Source organism: Seriola aureovittata, chromosome 2, assembly GCF_021018895.1.
Source record: "Seriola aureovittata isolate HTS-2021-v1 ecotype China chromosome 2, ASM2101889v1, whole genome shotgun sequence".
Taxonomy (NCBI): domain Eukaryota; kingdom Metazoa; phylum Chordata; class Actinopteri; order Carangiformes; family Carangidae; genus Seriola; species Seriola aureovittata.
In genome coordinates, this window is record NC_079365.1 from 7,419,633 (window position 1) to 7,437,725 (window position 18,093).

Consider the following 18,093-nt stretch of genomic DNA (forward strand, 5'->3'; position numbering starts at 1 on the left):
TAGACATGTTTCTTTACATGAATTTCCCCTAGTGGATAAATAAAGTATCTATCTATCTATCTATCTATCTATCTAGGGCATTGATTTTGGGGATCCTGTGAAAGTCCTTTAAACACCATGAAGACTTTTTGTTATATAATCTCTATTCTACTCATAGACAGTATAATGTAAATAACTGTTTACCGTCATGCTTCTGGAAGCAGAAGTTTATTTGTTCTCTGGATTTTACACCAATGTTTTTCCTGTACTCACAAAAACCTTCGGTCTTAAAGAAAACTGTCACTTGTCAAAATAAAACTCTAAAATAGTTCTTCAGAACTGTATCACCAGTACAATCAAAATATTAACCTGAGTGTGTCTTGTTTAATGGAGTGGCTTGCAATGTTTAACAATAACATGAAGTGCAAGTTAAAACTTCTCAGCTATAAGAACATCCCTGCATTTCAACTGTGGCAGGAACATAAAATGGCACATTTGCAGCATTTGGATAAAAAAGGTAACTCTGCTCTAAACCTGGGTTTATTTGTTAGATGGAGGTGGTTTGTCATTTTTGCAAAACCACATGTGGCAAAACAATGGAACCCTCACATCTGTTGTTGTTGTTATGGACCACACTGTATGAGATTCTGGATTTATCCCTTTGTGTGTAACAATACTTAGGAAAAAATGATCTTAATTTAAGGTTTCTTGAGCTGATGTAACTTCTACTTTATAGATCAATGTTTGTTGCATTGATAATTCTCCACACCATTCTTATAATTATATAACAGTCAAAACCTTCCATGTAGAACAGATAATCTCACCAGTAGCTCGGTACTCCGGCCTCCTCCTGACACTTCGTGCAACCAGGTGAACTGAACGCCACATGAAAGATGTTCTCCACAGCATAAGATGTCAGCTTTGCTCCAGTGTGGCACAGGAATGAGAAGAGGAGTAAAGGATCCAGCTCGAGGGTGTTGCTTGTCCCTCCCCGAACCTACAAAAAATAAAGATTGACAGTTGCTGTAATTCTATAAGTCAAAAAGTGCACAGCATGGGGGATATGTGAACAACTACTGGAAGATTTCCACGTTAAAACCCCCCTTATTTGGTATTTATTAGTATACACACATTTAAGAAATGGTGGTAGGCAGATAATTGTTCAGTAATGTATTTTTCATCAACTATCACTCCTCTGGTGGGAAATTAAATGAATGAAAATACAGCCAAACACAGCTGCAATTATGTAAAATATGTCTTCAAAGATGTTATAATTGTTAATAAACACTTAAAATGTCCTGTCTGTGTTCATAATACACATTAGTGTATTATGAACCATCACTTACATGTTTATAAGTAAGTAAGTAAGGCATCACCCGAAATAAATATATTCGCTATAGTATGAACAATATTCCACAAACAAAATTAACTATTTACCTACAGAGCACATTATGTTACAATTATTAAAGCTGTGACTATTTGTCCATTTTTAAACAGTGGTTTATTTGTTTTGAATTCTGTCTGGCGGCCAGAATGACACATAGAACAGTACTGTCAGATTAGAAAGAAACACTGTTAATCATTTATATATTGAACATACTCTATAGTATGTATATACTGTGTATTTGACACTTATGTTATACCCTCCAGCACCTGTGCACCCTAATGAAAAGACTCACAATTACTCACAAAAAGAATTTTGAGTAGATTTTTTACATGTACATACATACTGTTTTTCAGTACTTGTTCTTTGACAATAAGGCCTCAAGGGTGTAGGTGTACAGTGCGATCCTTTGTTAAGCCTCTCCAATGGCCTCTTGTGTTCAATGTTAAAGTCAGTCCCAGGGTTTTTTTTTTATCTCAGACCCATGAGGATAGTGCGAGACATATTCTCTATCTTCCATGTCTTAGTTGAAATCTTTTCGTTTTTTCATGGAAGCTGCCAGAAGTTGCTCGGATGTCCACTTGGGTTCAGCATGTAGAGGTCAGGATTTCCCTCTTACAGGCTTGATACCATTCTTGGTCTCGTTCTACAACAGATTCTTACTGTCTGTTTGTCATTGTGTAACACATTGCAAATCCTTTAAAAGAGCCTTTTTAAGAAATATCCTGTCGGATCTGCATCTGAGGCAGTTGGGGGCCATCACCGTGACCAGCAGGACTGGTGGATTGAGAAATATAGGGTTATTGCTTCTGCTTTCATGGAACACTAACAGTCTGAAAACATTTCAATTATATTATGTAAAAAAAATACATCCCAGTCAGAACCTCCATAAAATGAATCCCTTAATTTTCCATAATTCCAAATTCCATTTATATAACCATTGATAATAATCTAATTATGGCATGTCACTGAAATTTTAAGGGGATTGTTGCATTGTTAATTGAAAAAATAGTACCATATTAATTTATTTGTACTGGATTATATGCAGAGTTTTGGGTTAGGGTTAGCTTTCTAAATTGTTTTCTAGATTAAGACAAACTTAATTTTTCATTTAAGGTGAAACTTCAGACAGTTTACTTGTGTTTGTTCATTTACCTTTGAAAACCCCATAAACTGTGCTTGTAATTCATTAAAAATATGTTAATATGTTACAATCCACTAATTTATACAAACATTTTCTCAGTATTTGAGGTGATCCTCTGACCTTAATTGAAAAATTTAACATATTTTAAGGAACAAATGATGGAAAAGCCTTTTGGGGTATTTTAAGCTTAGGGTATTTAGCCTATATAAACCCCTTAAACTGTGCACATAATACATTGAACAAAAACATACAGCATAAACAAGAACATAACATAACACAAACAATAAACAAAAACGGAATCAAAATCATAACAATCCTTTACATGTAAATGCAAAAACAATTCGGAAATCCCTTAGAACATCCTTAATTTTCACCTGACATTTTAGATAAAAATCAAAATGATTTAAGTGGTTAGGAGAATATCCAAGAAATTAAACATCTCACCCTCTTTGTTTGTTAAGTTTATTTTGTAGATAAACATTGTATTAATCAATTAATGCATGAAGTGCCTTTTTCAGGTCTCCGTATTTATTTTATCATACCAAGTACTGTAAATTCAGAATTAATTCTTCACAAGAAGAGATTTAAATGTTCTCCAGTGAGCAATTTCATGACATTGACCATGTGGTTTCCAGTTTCCTGCTGGAGGTCTTTGTTGCATGTTGTCCCTCCTCTCATTTCCTGTCTCCTCTCTGCTATCCACAATCAAAATAAAGGCAGGATTGTCCAAAAATTAAACACGAGGCATCCAATCTACAATTGAACAAACCTTTATTTATGGACAGTCATTCCATATTTTAACAAGAAGGTATGCAAACACACATATACATACATGGAAAGTGGTTTGAATCAGTCCTGTGTTCAAAAGGCAGGTGGTTACAGCAGAAAACTGAACAGTTAATTACAAAAACACGTTTTTATTGCTTTTTACAGCCACATTTAACTTCACCCTTAACCTGGATCATTAGAATACACTTGAGAGTTAATACTATTTACACACTGAATTTATTTACATCGGCAAAGCCTGAGAGGGGACACAAAGAGCTTAATCTACATTCTCATAGTGCTTGACAGTTAAAAGATACTCCATTCTCAGTACAGGGGTTTGCGCTAGATTAATCAAATGTGAGTGTTTGTGAGGGTGGCCTTGTACAGTTATCACAACCAGCACCCGTTTTATCAAACGACCTGAGCCAAAAAAACATACACACCACAAACAAAAGAGAACACAATTCCAATTTAAAGACTTTTTATAGATAATAGAGAAAGAGTGTCAGTTGAATAACCAGCCTCCCACATCACTATGACATAAAGTCTAATTACAACACTCTTGTCAGGCTTCAGTTGAGTGTTTAGTCAGAAAATCAAAGCACTTCCAAGTTCCAAGAAAATCGCCACCAACAATTACAAAGTGCTTTCCGCACATCCTTCCAGTTTGTGCTTTGAAACAAAGACTGTACTCTTGTCAAAATAGTTGTGGCAGCATGGCTTCTTGTGTCTCGTAAAATGAAATACGAGGAGGCCAGCTATCAGCACGACTACTCAAAACAGCACAGGCAAGCTTATTAATAAGACACCATTACAAGAGTTCTTTTACTTTTCATATTTTCATATCTTCTGTACATGATAGAAGAAGGCTGTGTCTTTTGTTCACTCTCTGACAGTCACACACACACACACACTTGAATGAAACCAAAAAAAAAAAAAAAGCACAGCGTCAACACTGCTGCCTTAAGTGTTTTTGTGCAAGTGAATACTTCTGAAGTAAATACTGTAAGACTCTCACTTTACACAGCCCAGTTGTCCAATGTGACTGTAATACTACCCATTGAGTAAGAAAAGAACCAGTAAATCTGTTTTCACATGCAGCAGTTAGAAAACATAGTCATTAAAGTGAACCGTCACTGTAGATCTTTGTATCAAAAAACACAGTGAAAGCCCAGGTGATGTGTATTGTCTCTCAGCAACAAAGCAGGGGCCATATCGGCCCAAAGTCCAAGCTGATTTCACACCACTTGTGTTGTAAGAAGTGTAATATGTTACCTTGAGAGTTTCCAGTGTGGTCTGAGCAGAGACAGTGTTTATGCATGATTGTAAATGTGTAACTGGAGATGCTGGAGGGCTGATCCAGCACGTGAGGTGGTTTACAGTAGCCCCTTTTAAACAGAGATCCAGCTATATTGCCGTTAAGAAGACTCCTCATTATGCTGCCTTTGCTTGTTTACAATGAACCAACCAAAGCCGGCACAATGCTGCCCCAGTGTATGATTCTAGATAGCATGGCGGTGAGCCACAGTCTGAAGCGTGACGTGTAACACAATAGTGTTGGTGTCTGTCCTTCAGTGCCGGCTCTTCCTTTGACACAGACGTGGATACGGCTCTGTGACTACCTCCACACCCAGCATAAAGGCGGAACAACAATTCCCCCCTTATTCCATGTTTGTACCTTTTATACAGAACGGCGAGGCAGAATAAAGACGCAACATTCCTGCCTTGAACTGGCTGTGTAAAAGGGGCTGGTGTCTATACCACCCCTTCAACGAAACTGGTGTCCAGGTGAACAATGAGCATCCTCAGGAAGGACATCTCCTTGCGTGTGTTCTCAAAGATGATACGTGGATCGTCGGATTGGCATCTGAGGCAGTTGGGGGCCATCACCATGGCCAGGTTGTTCACATCCATCTTGGTTATAGCCACGTTCGATGGCTGAGCGAATACCTACAGATAGTCAGGACATAAGGAGAGAGGAACCCGTGAGCAAGGCTGAGTGTACAGACAGGCCTTTGACCTGCAGTGAGTAACACATGAGTCACTTTCAGTTACATAAAAAGATCAAACGATTAATACTTTTCATTTTCAGTTTTTAGTTGAGGTTTGTTTTCAATGTAAGTTTTAGTTTGAACTGAGCTTTTGTTTTGTATAAAAATAACTAAATAAAAATCTTCATTATTAATTTTTCATCCAGTCAGTAAAAACAGCCAGAAACAGAGCAGCCATTTTAAAACACCATATGGCATTAAACAAGAAATTAAAATTAGAATTATATAAATCATTTTTGTGTTTTTATTTTTTTTTCTTTGATGATTGAGGTATTATTGTATTAGTTTTAGTTGGCAATAATTACGGTACCTTATTTTCAGGGCTGTATACAATATAATTTCTGTTTCTGTGACAAAGGTCACATGGTGCGTCATTAAAAACAAACTTAAGGGAAATGTAAAATAAGAAAAAGAGAGTGCCAAAAAAGATCATTGTACGATAGTCATAATTGTGTTAGTGGAATAGGGAGCATGGTAGAGCTGTGTTTGAGAGGACTGTAAATCTATAGAGACATGGTGGTTACCTGCAGGAAGTGGATGAAGTAGCAGAGCACCAGTCTGTTGAGCTCAGGCAAAGACTGCACCACAGCGATTGCTGCCACTGGGTCGTCACAGTTACTGACGCACTGCTTGTAGAAGTTCATGGGGATGAGCGGTTCCTCCAGCTCCCGATACCATAGCTTCATCAGAGAGGCTGAGCAATATGAGCACACTCTTTTATTCACATATTCAAACACCACACATGCATGCAGAAACACAAAAACATATGAGTGACATAAAACACATCCTTCCCTCACCAGGAACATTGGGGTCAGAGAGATTCTCTGGGATCCTCCACTGGTCTACTTGAAGCTTCAGTGCGTTCACTTCATCAATGTCTCCAGGCACTCTGAGGATAAAACACAGCACGTCAGTTACACTCAGTGGCCACAAGAGGGACCTCTTCTTCTATCATTAAACGTTCTCCATGCCCTGTGGCAAATCCATTACAAGTGCACACCCAATTGGCTTCAAATGTGGCTTGGTGACTGAAAATACTCTGTTCTTTGTTTGCAGTGCCTCTTTAGAACAAAACAAAACCAGAGCAAACATAATGTAACTAAATAACACTCAGGAAAGTCCCTTTGTGGGAGCGGGGTTTCACAGGGAGATCCGTGTATACTACGTTTGACGAAAAGGAACAGTTTTCTAAACAAGTCAAGATGTTAAAGAGTGAAATTTGTTAGAGAAAGCCCTCCACAAACACATGGTTGTGAAGCTCCCACGTGCTTTTAAGCTTGAGCAGTAATGTAAACACATATTATGAAGTATCAAATTAAACGGAGCTGGTCTCAGGAGCAATGCAGGACTGTGTTTGTTCTGCTGTCTGTTCTGTGTACTGTACACAGAGAGAGCCTACTTTGAAATAAGGGGATGCAGGAGACCACACACACTTGTTTATATACACTATACATACAATACAGCACACACACATGCAGTACATAAGATCCCCTTCTAATTTCCTAGGATCCCCATCTCTCACACGGCTCAAGCCGAGGCATGTAATTGGCTGAGATGGGTCTGTCTCACCTGAAGATGCCCTCTGTCTGAGCCCCACCCAGAGCCAGGACATACTGGGAAAGCTGAACCTGCACCCAGGGCAGTTTCCTGTCTGGGAAGAGCTCACTTTGCCTCTCCATCACCTCTTCCAGAGAACTGCCAAACAGGGAGGGGGTGATGATGGCCCGCCTACTGTGGTCGATCTCCTCCAAGGTGGGCTTCCGTAGTCCCTGGAGGGGCGAGAGGTAAGAAAAGAGGAGAATTACTGCCTGGGTATGTCAGGGACTATGATACTAATCATGGCTGTGTCTGCAGCTGTGCTGCCATGACTGGGTCCATGTTTATGTCTCTGCCTGTGACTGTGCCAGTGGGCCTGTAATTATGTCTCCCTCTGTGACAGTATCTAGGATGACTCAGATGCGAATCACTACTTTCACACAGATAAGTCCTATTTTTATGATATGGACATGAAATATTTTGATTGCATGTAAATGCAACATATATAGCTTCACTCTTTTTTTTTTTTTATTCTTCTCACTCACCTTTTTGCCACCAGTGATAGCCACCTTCTGCAGTTTCCGATGGCAGAACTTGGCATATGTGCTGATAGGCAAGCCTGTAAGGTGACACAAGAGGCAAATTCAGGACTGAGGAACAATGAAACCCAACCTCACAAGAAACAATATGCACACCCTTGATATATCCTCAAAAACCCTAAATAAAACCCTTTACCATCAGGTATTACTGAACACACAAAATAATAAATTATTCCAATTCTTTCCCACAAACAGAACAAGCAGTGTTTTTTTTCCCACAGTTGTCAAATAGAGTATGAGAGGCTGGCAGTGGTAATTGGAGAGACATGTTGACAGTGTGATTCTAGCATATGGGGATTAGAGCAGGCCCGGCTAAACTGTCAGACTGAGGGAAGATTTACTGCTGTTGAACAAAAGCTTTAGAGACAGGATCCAGCCTACACATCCAACGTTCAGGTGATTCATCAGCGTACACACACATAAAGGCCTCGGGAGCAAATGAGAAACACAGAGGCTCCCTGTCTGCTGTCCCTGACCTATGTAGCTACTGTAGGGCCCAGATCTATGTCAGAAGTGAACTATATTAGAGGAGGCAGGATGTACCTCAAGAGACTCAGGCAGCAGAAGAACCTGATGTCCTGGAAAAAATCCCTAGAAATTCTGTGCACTTCTCGTACCCACACTAAAAGCAAACAGAAAGCCTTGCCTGTTAGGTCATCGTGTGCGCTCATAAAAAGGACAGATCGCCATCTTTCATTTCTAGTTCACACCAAACACTAAGATCTCATGGGGTCCATTCCTGTTCCCAGAAACTCCACTGTATCAGACACCTGAACCAGGGCCAGATGGACAAACTTACTGATGGGATTTCAAAAAGTAACAAACACTTTCCAGCATGTTCTCTACAGCCAAAGCCCCAAGATTTATAGCAAACAGGTGACTCCCATGCACGCTCACAACTTCTGCTAAACTGACCGAGTTTGACTATAATTACGTCTAATTAGAGAGATCATACCAATAATTTGCCCTTGATCTTGGCAAAGACAGGCTTTTTTCCCAAGGCTCCCACCACAGAGGCTCTAACTTACTAGGAGAAAAGCAAGAGTGCAGAGCCCCCTTGCTGCAGTGTGAAAAGGGATTGGACAAACTGGTCGTCTATATTTACATCAAGTTCGAAGGCATGAAAACAACAACAACATCCGAGCAACCAAAGCCCAGGAGAAATATGAGCTCATTAGGAGCTTGAGTGTACTGCACCAGGCAGAAAACGGCATGACACCTGTCTACACATGGGCTGCAGCCAAACTTAACAACAAAAACACAAAGCCATTAAAGGATGTTGAGGAGACAACTTCAGTCATATCCTGGTTATTGTTTATGAGATGCTCATCCAAGCCAACCAAGTGCTGGTTGAAACCAACCCACCGCAAACCCCAAGAAGTCAGTTTCTGAGCATAGGCCATGTCTGGCCTGACAAGAGGTTCAGTTCCCACATGTGACTCCCACTCCTGCTGCTTGCAGCTGCTTGTTGCTCTGGTCAGACACAATGTACGTGTTCCAGCTCCTCCATCCGTCAAGAAAACAGCAGCTTTCATTATGCTGTTTTGGGACATATGAGACCTTTTTTTCTTGTTGTTGGCTTTCATCAAGATTCCTCCCTCTAAAGACTTTTACAGTTAGTCAGAAATGTTAAGTAGGCTTTCTCTGTGACCTCCTAGTCAGTTGGAGTATTTCCAGCATAAAGCACTGAGTCTGAGTCACTCAAGTACAATGTGTGAGGCCGCTGCTGTGGTGTCTACTGTGAGACGATTGGGTTCCTCTCTGGTGACATCATCATCAGAGCTGGCAGTGTGGTCTGCTCTAATGAGGGCACGTGCCTATGAGTAGGTATCCGCCTGACATGCAAGTGGCTAGAGAGACCGCTAATATGATTCACAGTGTGGTCCATTGTATGCGTACAGAACCTTCTGACATTCTCATCCTACATGTTTTTTTTCAGTTCAACTTTCTGTGAAATCCATTCATTGTGTCTGCAAGTACATCAGCATGTACTCATCTGACAAACTGCACAGTGCGGAACTTTCCATCCCAGTCAGACTGGTCACTCTACAGGGAGCAATATGTCTGATTTGTAATGGCTTGTGTTGCTTGCAGACTCTAGCTTTTAAAGAGAGTAGAAAAACATCTTTGAGACTCCCTCCCCTACCTACTTCATGCTCTGTCAACAGATACACTTGTACAAATTGGAAATAAAGAGGCTCCAGTGTTCATAAAAGGAGCTATTTGTAAGTTTTGCTATTGCTACATAGCCAATGTTAGCATTAACAGGTGTTTATTTACCAGTCATGGTGAGAGCTTCAGCCATCATTGCGTTTATCATACAAAAGGTTATAATACACCTTCTGAGAAGCACTACTTCGTCAGAGCAGACTGACGCCACAGTGACTTGGTACTGGAAAGTGACTAGACAGTACGGCTGGACCAGAGCTAGCTGGTTAGAAAGGTAACTTCAGTAGAAGTGATAGAAATAGAAGCAAAACCCTAACCCTAACCCTAACCCTATGTTGGCAATAACAATAGCAAAACTTACAAATAGCTCCTTTAAAGCAACATTTCGGACTGAAGAGCAGGTAATTGAGCAATAGATTTACCTTCTTCCTCTTCTGTGTTCTGTTTTCGCTTCTTTCTGGACTTTGAATTCTTCTTCAGCTTTAGTTCCTGCTGTTCCAATATGAACTGAGTCACTATGAAACAGAGAAAGAAGAAAAGGTCAAATTTCTGGTGATCAGTTAGATAAACACAAGGCCAAAAATCAAATTATTGGACTTATTAAAAACAATAATGTACTTTTTATCATGATGATCATACTGACTAAATTAAATTACAATTCTACAGAATAATAGAGAGGATAATTAAAAAAGGGATATCTTTCTGGCCTACATAATCAATGCTGATGATCAGACAACACAGGGAGGTACAGAAGAAAGAAAGGTGACCCACCCTGTTGCTCAGTCTGAGACTCACATTTCTTGTCGCTGGTGGGCTCCGTGTGTCTCTGAATGTAGCCCTCCAGGTAGCAGCGGAACTTGGGCGAGGGGGCAAAGAAGGCCAAGCTGACAGCCATCAGCTCCCAGCCTGCCGCCAAGCTTCTGGGGCTGGCATTGCCCGTGGTCTGCCTCACCAGCTGCACGTACAGCTCGTCCCGCAGCCCCGGCATGTCCCAGCACTTGGTGACAATGAGTAGGGCGCAGTGACGGCGGTCCAAACGTGAAGGCCTGTCTCCCATGTAGGCCTGCACCAGCTTGAACATCTCGCAGGCCTCCTTCCTGACAGCTCGGTTGCTGGTGACAAGCATGGGCTTTTTTATGGATCCACGGTTCCACGACAGCATGTTGGCGATGGAGACTCGGCGACGGAACAGGCCTTGCGTGTGCATGTTGAGGTGCTTGCTGGCCCAGTCCTCCATGCCCATGTCGGGAGGTGGGGGCTGCCGCAGGGTGGCGTAGGAGAGCTGGTAGGAGGATCCTCCTGCTCTTCCTCCTGCCCCATCACCTCCCTCTCTGCTGTCATGGTTGGCAGGGCGGTGGGGGCCCAGGGAAGCGGTCCGCCCATCTACCATACCTTTCTTTCGGCTCTCCAACTGAGCCTGCAGCTCTAGGGTGCCCGCCTACAGGGGAACAAGAGGTAGACATGAAATAGAGAAGAGGAGTTGTACAGAGGAAGAGTAGGAGGGAGGGTAAAAGAAGAGGAGACAGAGGGGGTGAGGCAAAAATGCAGCAGAGGTACAAACTCTGTGTGTGTGTGTGTGTGTGTGTGTATGTGTGTGTGTGTGTGTGTGTAGCTGCAGAGTCTTCGAGCTGAGCTGCCGTCCGCCCACTGTGCTCTGCTCTGCAGTGCTGGGGCTCGAGGGGAAATTGTTGCAGGATCTGCACATTAATTTCCTAATGCCAGAAAAGAATTGTACCGGGAAAAAATCTCCCCAAATCCTCACGAACCTTGGTCTCAGCAGCAGGTGATCAGACAGTGGCATAACAATCCTTCCTTACCCCATCCCTCCCTATACCAGGCTCACTTCCTCTGGAAAACCAAAGTTACGCTCTACACAAGACCTCCCTGTGATCCCTGCGGTGGAGTTTATGACCACAGCGCACACCTCAGCCCCCTTAAGAGAGAAAGCCAGTAATCCAGATATACTCTGTAAACAGCCAGGAACAACACGAAACTCAAGCCAGAATCAAAGCTGAAATTTACTAATGGAACATAAAACAAAATGCATCTTTCCAATGAGACCCTGATTTAATATATAGCTGAAGAGTGCCAGACAAGCTGGACTTTAGATTTTGGTTTCTCAATCAAATGGAGCAGATCTGAGGTTTGGCTTTGGCAGAGAGTCGATACAGTCATACTGAGCTGATGTTTGGGTGAGTGACATAGGTCAGTGCAATAAGATCAAATGCAACAAAGAACATGCTTAACTAAGGAATGGGATATATACTGTACAACTTCTACTTTCGGTAAATTACACAGATACCACAGGGTGGCAATTTAGTTTTACTACAGATTGGGACACAACAGTGGAACGGCGGAAAATGCTCTCAGCTTATAAAAACATAAATTATTCGTGCTCTTTGTGGAAATGGTCAGAGTTTCAGTGCATCCTTTGAAGTTAGTTTAAAGGTCTTTCAGCAAGAACAAATATGGAAAATGTAGAGCTGCTCATACATAGCAAGCCATAATCTTTGAGTGTGTGAGTGATATAACAGCAGGTCTGAAGAACATTCCAGGACAGGCTTAGGGGGCCTGCTCAGTTCTCCTTGGCTGTTGTCTAACATGCGAAAACTACACTGGTACCAATAAACCTTGGTACCAGCCTGCCCCCCCCCTTCCTCCTCATCCCTGCCAAGCCTTGGCCATATGGGCCACAGCGGCTCTCCTTCCTGACCAAGGGAAGCCATGTCCTGAATCGCTCTGGTCTGGCATGGGCCCCAGATGCCCAAGCACAGAGCTGGCATATGAGTATACAGTACCTGCAGTGCAGGGCAGATGGACGGTGGTAAGAGGATGACAGGTAATGCTGGGACTGTGGCCATTATAGTCAGTGGTGCCTTGCCTGCCCACTGTCTAATGTGCTGGGGACATTTATGCTTCCAAGATTGGAATGTAAGAGGCATTACTCACAAAATGGTTTGTGTTCCTTCAAAGAGACAGATTAGCCTTACACTTTTGATCCCAGAGCTCCCTGTTGAATCAAACATTCATAGTTGCAGAGGTGCAGTGGGACTGCTTCTGAAAACAGCACTATAATGTACGGAGGCATGGGGTGTGATTCTGTTGCAAGAGGGGATTTGGAGATTAGAAATAACAGAACTTGGAATGGGCTCCACATGCTGCTACTTATATAACTGTGTTCAGAAGTCAAATAGCTCTTTCATCTTCAATCACGTGCACCTTTTGTAAGGATCCTTGACGTCAAGATAAACCACAGTCCATCCACATGTGTCTATTTGTATTTTAGTGCTTTGCAAAGTAAGTCAAAATACAACAAAATCTGATCTGCCCCAATAGTGAGAGGAATATTTCTGCTCAACCAAACAATCTTCACGTTCATTGAAGTGGACATGTCCATTCTTCCACTCACAGCTCCCTCAGGACTAGACACTCTACAATACAAAGACAGCAGTTAAAAATTCCCATAATATTCAGATGCTTTACTCAGGCATTGACCCGGCCCCATCTGACACAGTGAGAATGAATTATTTTCTAATCTGATAGTGAATCTGGAGAGACATCAGCAATCAGAGCACTTCCAGACCAAACAAAGCTGAATCCAAGAAAACCTGCTGAGGTAAACAGACCACACAACAACACAGACACAACTGAGCTCATAATCAGACAGGCACGTATCGTAATCTTGGATTGGCTATGGTGTATTCTCTCTCTGTTTTGTTATTAACAACAATATAACTTGTTAATTCATGCTCTCAGGCTCTTTGCCACACACACACACACACACACACACACACACACACACACACACACACACACACACACACACACACACACACACACACACACACACACACACACACACACACACACACACACCACACACACACACACACACACACACACACCACACACACACACACACACACACACACACACACACACACACACACACACACACACACACACACACACACACACACACAGGGTTTATGTTACCTGGGAAGGTGGTCCTGGGGTCTCTGGTGAGGAAAGGCTGGCCTGGCTGTTGATGCTCATCTCCAGGGTGTCCACCTTTTCATATGTCCTTTTTTGCCTCCCTGGTATGTCCAGAGGTGTCAGGGCAGGGTTGCCATGGTTACCAGCCCTATTTAGTGACCGGGGAGCCCCAGTGAGGTCTTCTCGTGATGCACACCTGCCTGCTGAAACCCCTCCCCCTCCTCCATACCACCGGAGTGAGTCAGCGGGGGAGCGTGTTCGCGGTATGACAACCCTCTCCCCCATCTCTGGGTCCAGTCCTGCTCTCACTTCCCTCATGGTGTTGGAACGACTCACCACTTCCCTCATCTCGGCCATTAGCCTCTCATTAAGGGCGCACAGCTCCCCGCTGCTGCCTACTGACCCCGGCCTGCCTCCTGTGCCACCACCGGCTCCAACCCTCCTCCTGCTCTTTCTTCTCAGACTTGGGGAGGGGCCAGTGGAGTAACCAGAGTCTTGATAGTTTGCTGTGGCCTGCGGTGTTGATGAGGGGAAATCCTGCGATGCCTGGCTGCTTTGCCTGCTGTGTCGTGCCTCCATGGCGCGCTGCACAGTGGCCTCCAGGACCCGCCAGTTTTGTTTCTTGTCCAGTGTGCTTGGGCCTGGGGTCCCCGGCTCTCTGTCCCTCAACTGGCCTCGGAGCTGGGGCAAAGAGTGGGCCTGGGGCTGGGGATGTGGCTGAGGCTGGGTCAAGACAGGATCCTGCCTGGAGGTAGGGGAAGGGGTACGTGTGGGTACGGGAGAGCCAGATAGGAGCCCCTGTTTGGGGTCCACATTGACCATGTGCTTGATGCACTCCAGACCAGCTGGGCTGTAGTCAGATGCAGAGGGATTCCTCCTGTGCCTGGACCCTGAATGAGACGGACCAGGGGGTTGGGGGTGTCTGGGCTTCTGGAGGCTATGGGTAGGTGTCAGTCGAGACAGAGGTTGTCCGTTGTATAGGTGTGCCCCCTCTACCTCCATGTCTATAGGGGGTTCATCATATATGGGACAGTCTGAAACTGGCTCATCATAGATTGGGGCAGTGCAACCATACTGCGGAGAGATGGGGCGTGGGGTACTGGTCTGTGACCTGTGAAGGAGCGGACTGGGGTGGCTACTGTCTGATGTCACCAAACAGAAGCTGCCATTGCTAGCTTTTCTCAGGTGATGGGCCTGACGTGCGTCAGCTGCCATTTTTCCAGATGGAGCAGTTTTATATCCCTGGTTGGAGCTTAAGTGTCCTCCTTGGGCCTTGTTGCTGGAGGGGTGCAGGGTGAAGGTGTTGGCTTTGCTTGTGTGCTGGAGATGCTGCTGAACTGGGCTGGGCTGGTTACGGCTCATGCTGTTCACCTTCACCAACATGGCTGCCTTTGAACCAGGTGCAGGCTGCCATCTTTGAGAAGCATCCCTGATAAAGACAAAACATGAGCAAAATTATTTTGACGCAAGTCAAAGCAACAAAGTCTGAATAAACATAAAAAAGTCAACAGACAACACAATAAAAACACTCATCATATTCAATCATACAGAGGTATGAAGCCATTTGTTATATTTAATCTATTTTAAAAATTCAAGGCTGACAGGGCTGAGAAAATCAGCAACAATCCACAAATTCTTCTGCTAACATTTCGCTGACCTCCAGAGACTTTACTCCATTTTTAGTCTGGCAGTCATAATGGCTTGGTCAAACCCAAGAGACAATAACTCCAGTGTGTGTTGTGTGAACCAAGGGCCTAAAAATATTGACACATCACACTGAAACCCATCCATAGCTGCTCCTAACATGTGTGACTACAGCTGTGGATGATATACATAGGGTAATGCTATGTATAACATCTGAAGGCTGTGTGGGTGTGAAGTAGCTTCTGTAGGTCATGTGGTATAAAAGTCTTCCATTTGAATCAGTGAATGAACAATTGAGCAGTAAACCAGCAGGCCACATGAAAAGAGGTTGATCTGAGAGAAGTCAGGATTGCAGTAGTTCACAGCTGAGGGGATCTTCACCCGAGTCCAAAGGTTAATTCTTCTCCTTTTGGTTGGGCGGGTTGGCTAACTTCAAACCCAATGGGCCACTGCTAATCCCAGCAATTTAAAACAATCTGCCATCAATCTGGTCACGCTGCAATGGGCTGCTGCCCTCCACTCTGCTGTCGCCTCATAATCTTCCCCTGCAATCAGTAGTTTTCATTCCTCAGCTGATCAAAAACTTGCCCTCTTAAACCAGTGTTGTATATGTGCGGGCATTACTGCACATATACATATGGACACAGTTGGCGGCTGGCCTGAGGAAGACACGTGACGCAGTACAGAATACACAAGTTCAATGTACTCGCTAAATCAAAAGGTCATACAGGTAAGTAAGTTTGAATGCAGGCAAAGGAGACTTACCATGCCTCCCTCCAACATCTACTTAACATTCAGTGGGGTAATTAATTAGATCAAAGCTGCTCACCTTCTGTCCTTGTAAATCCAAACACAAACAGAGCCAGAGCTAGTGTTCAAAAGCTTCCCACTTCCCAAGTCCCACTAAGACTCAGCTGAGAGTTCGGCTGTAACGGCAGGAAGAGGACGCAGAGGGAGGAGAGAAAGAGGCGGAGTGACTCCCCTCTCCTCCCCACATCTCTCTGGAACAATGCTGAAACAATTCCCCTGAGGTCCTCAAGCCAACGGCAAACTTCCTCTAGTCCTCTCTCTCTCTCTCTCTCTCAGGACCCTGTGTCACCTCCAGTCTATAGAGTGAGTCACACCACCTCAGTAGTTTGAATGTAAACAGGCTCTCATCTTCTAACGGTCCCACAGATTCACCATCCATACAGGGCCTGTAAACAGCTGGGTCTCAGCCACCTGGCACAGCACCAGGACAGCCTACCACAACCATTGTTGTTGGGAACGCTCCAAGTCCCCTGTCTCACCGAGACCAATTAAGACAGTTTACTGCCTAAATAACACATAACACACACAGACAGACAGACAGACACGTGTGAAGACAAGAAGCTCTGATGGATGAGATTCACCCCAAACCACCACTGTTTAGTTGTTACACGCAAGCGTGAGTGTGTAAGGTTATACAGGGGGAAGGTGGGGGGTTGATAGATGACAGCTGTAAACGTGAGAAGCCACTGTTTGTACTCTTTGAAACAGTGTATGTTTTCTCACTCTGGTCTTGTCAAGCAGGAGGAGGTGATACAAATGCTACAAAATCATTCCCACCTCAGCAGCTGACACACAGCTGACTGTTTAGCACTGGTTTGCTACAGCAGAAACGGCTCACACATGAAACATCAAGGCTTTTCTTTTAAGCAGCCAAGGAACATGGCAGACCTCACACACAGAACAACAATAATCAAATTCTTCTTCTATTATCCACAAAAAAATCAAAACTTGTTGCGCAGAAAAAAACTATCTCTGGGCTTCACGTAATAACTGACTGTCAAAAATACAAATCTGTCTCCTATGTTCTTGGTTGCTGGGGTGATGTGCTTTATGAGAAGTGACCCTGAAATGCTAGTGACCACTACTTCCTGTCTGAGGAGGTGCTGCACAGGGTTGAAGAGAGGGCTTCTCCATATGTAGCACAAACAGGAAATGCCTAATGTAATGTTCACACACTGCACACAGGGCGGAAGTATGGGCTAAATCTTGATAATAGAGGGCTTATATGTAGCTTTACAAAATGTTTGACTTTATACATGGGTAATTCTATATCCTTGGACAAAAGTAGCCCATGAGATACATCTTCACGTCCAAAAAACACAACACTGCTCTATATTATTCCATCCTGTCCATACAAACCCTAAATTATATCTTATGATGATTTTGGTAACAACACTAAACAGGCTATTCTTCAGGGACTGAAACTGAATACATTCACAGGCCTGCGAGGAGCACCCTGCTAAGTTCAGCTCACAGCGCTGGGACAGAGGGATTTTGTCAGGCTTTGTCTCTGTTGTTTGCCTGCCATTGTCCCACTCAGGCTCAGCAAAGGTCTAGCATGTTCACCCCCTCCAGCACTGGCACATTATGTTAGATGTCAGCAGGGAGCTTGGTGTGATGATCACCACCATCGCATGGGGGCAAGTAGCCAACTGCAACAGTAAGGCTGTACAGTGTCTTCTATCTCCCTCCAAAGCCTCTAATCCCATTACCCAGCTAGAACAACTCACATATCAGTAAACCCGGGGTCAACCAAATAAAGTATGATTACAAACTCTGGACCAAAAGAGAGAGAAGGACAGTACAATGGTGAGAAAATACAACAGGCCCATGCTAAGGAGACATTTGGTGGGGGATGGGGGGCCGGGGGGTGAAGGAGAACAGAGCTAGAGAGACAAGAGAGCAGGGTGTGAGCATGTGTAAATGAGAAGGGGTGGGGATTAGTCGTGGGAGACTGCAGCAAGGGAATGAGCGGGAAGGCTGGCATTCCTCAGGGCCCATTCAGGGGCCTCT

The 18,093-nt window shown here is 43.8% G+C and overlaps 1 protein-coding gene across 3 annotated transcripts in view; it reads right to left on the bottom strand.

Moving 5' to 3' along the window:
- Positions 1-3,261: 3,261 nt before the first annotated feature.
- The window catches only part of arhgap46a (Rho GTPase activating protein 46a), a 32,110-nt gene continuing 17,278 nt past the window's right edge, over positions 3,262-18,093 (bottom strand). For 2 of the 3 annotated variants that reach the window (XM_056392001.1, XM_056391984.1), the window contains exons 3-10: positions 13,627-15,055; positions 10,402-11,068; positions 10,053-10,145; positions 7,408-7,481; positions 6,896-7,095; positions 6,124-6,215; positions 5,851-6,020; positions 3,262-5,225 (exon numbers count right to left, since the gene is read on the bottom strand). In XM_056392001.1, the coding sequence (XP_056247976.1) occupies positions 5,031-5,225; positions 5,851-6,020; positions 6,124-6,215; positions 6,896-7,095; positions 7,408-7,481; positions 10,053-10,145; positions 10,402-11,068; positions 13,627-15,055 (2,920 nt within the window). In that variant the 3' untranslated portion in view covers positions 3,262-5,030. The remainder of the gene's footprint in view (positions 5,226-5,850; positions 6,021-6,123; positions 6,216-6,895; positions 7,096-7,407; positions 7,482-10,052; positions 10,146-10,401; positions 11,069-13,626; positions 15,056-18,093) is intronic. The other variant, XM_056391995.1, reaches the window with a different exon arrangement.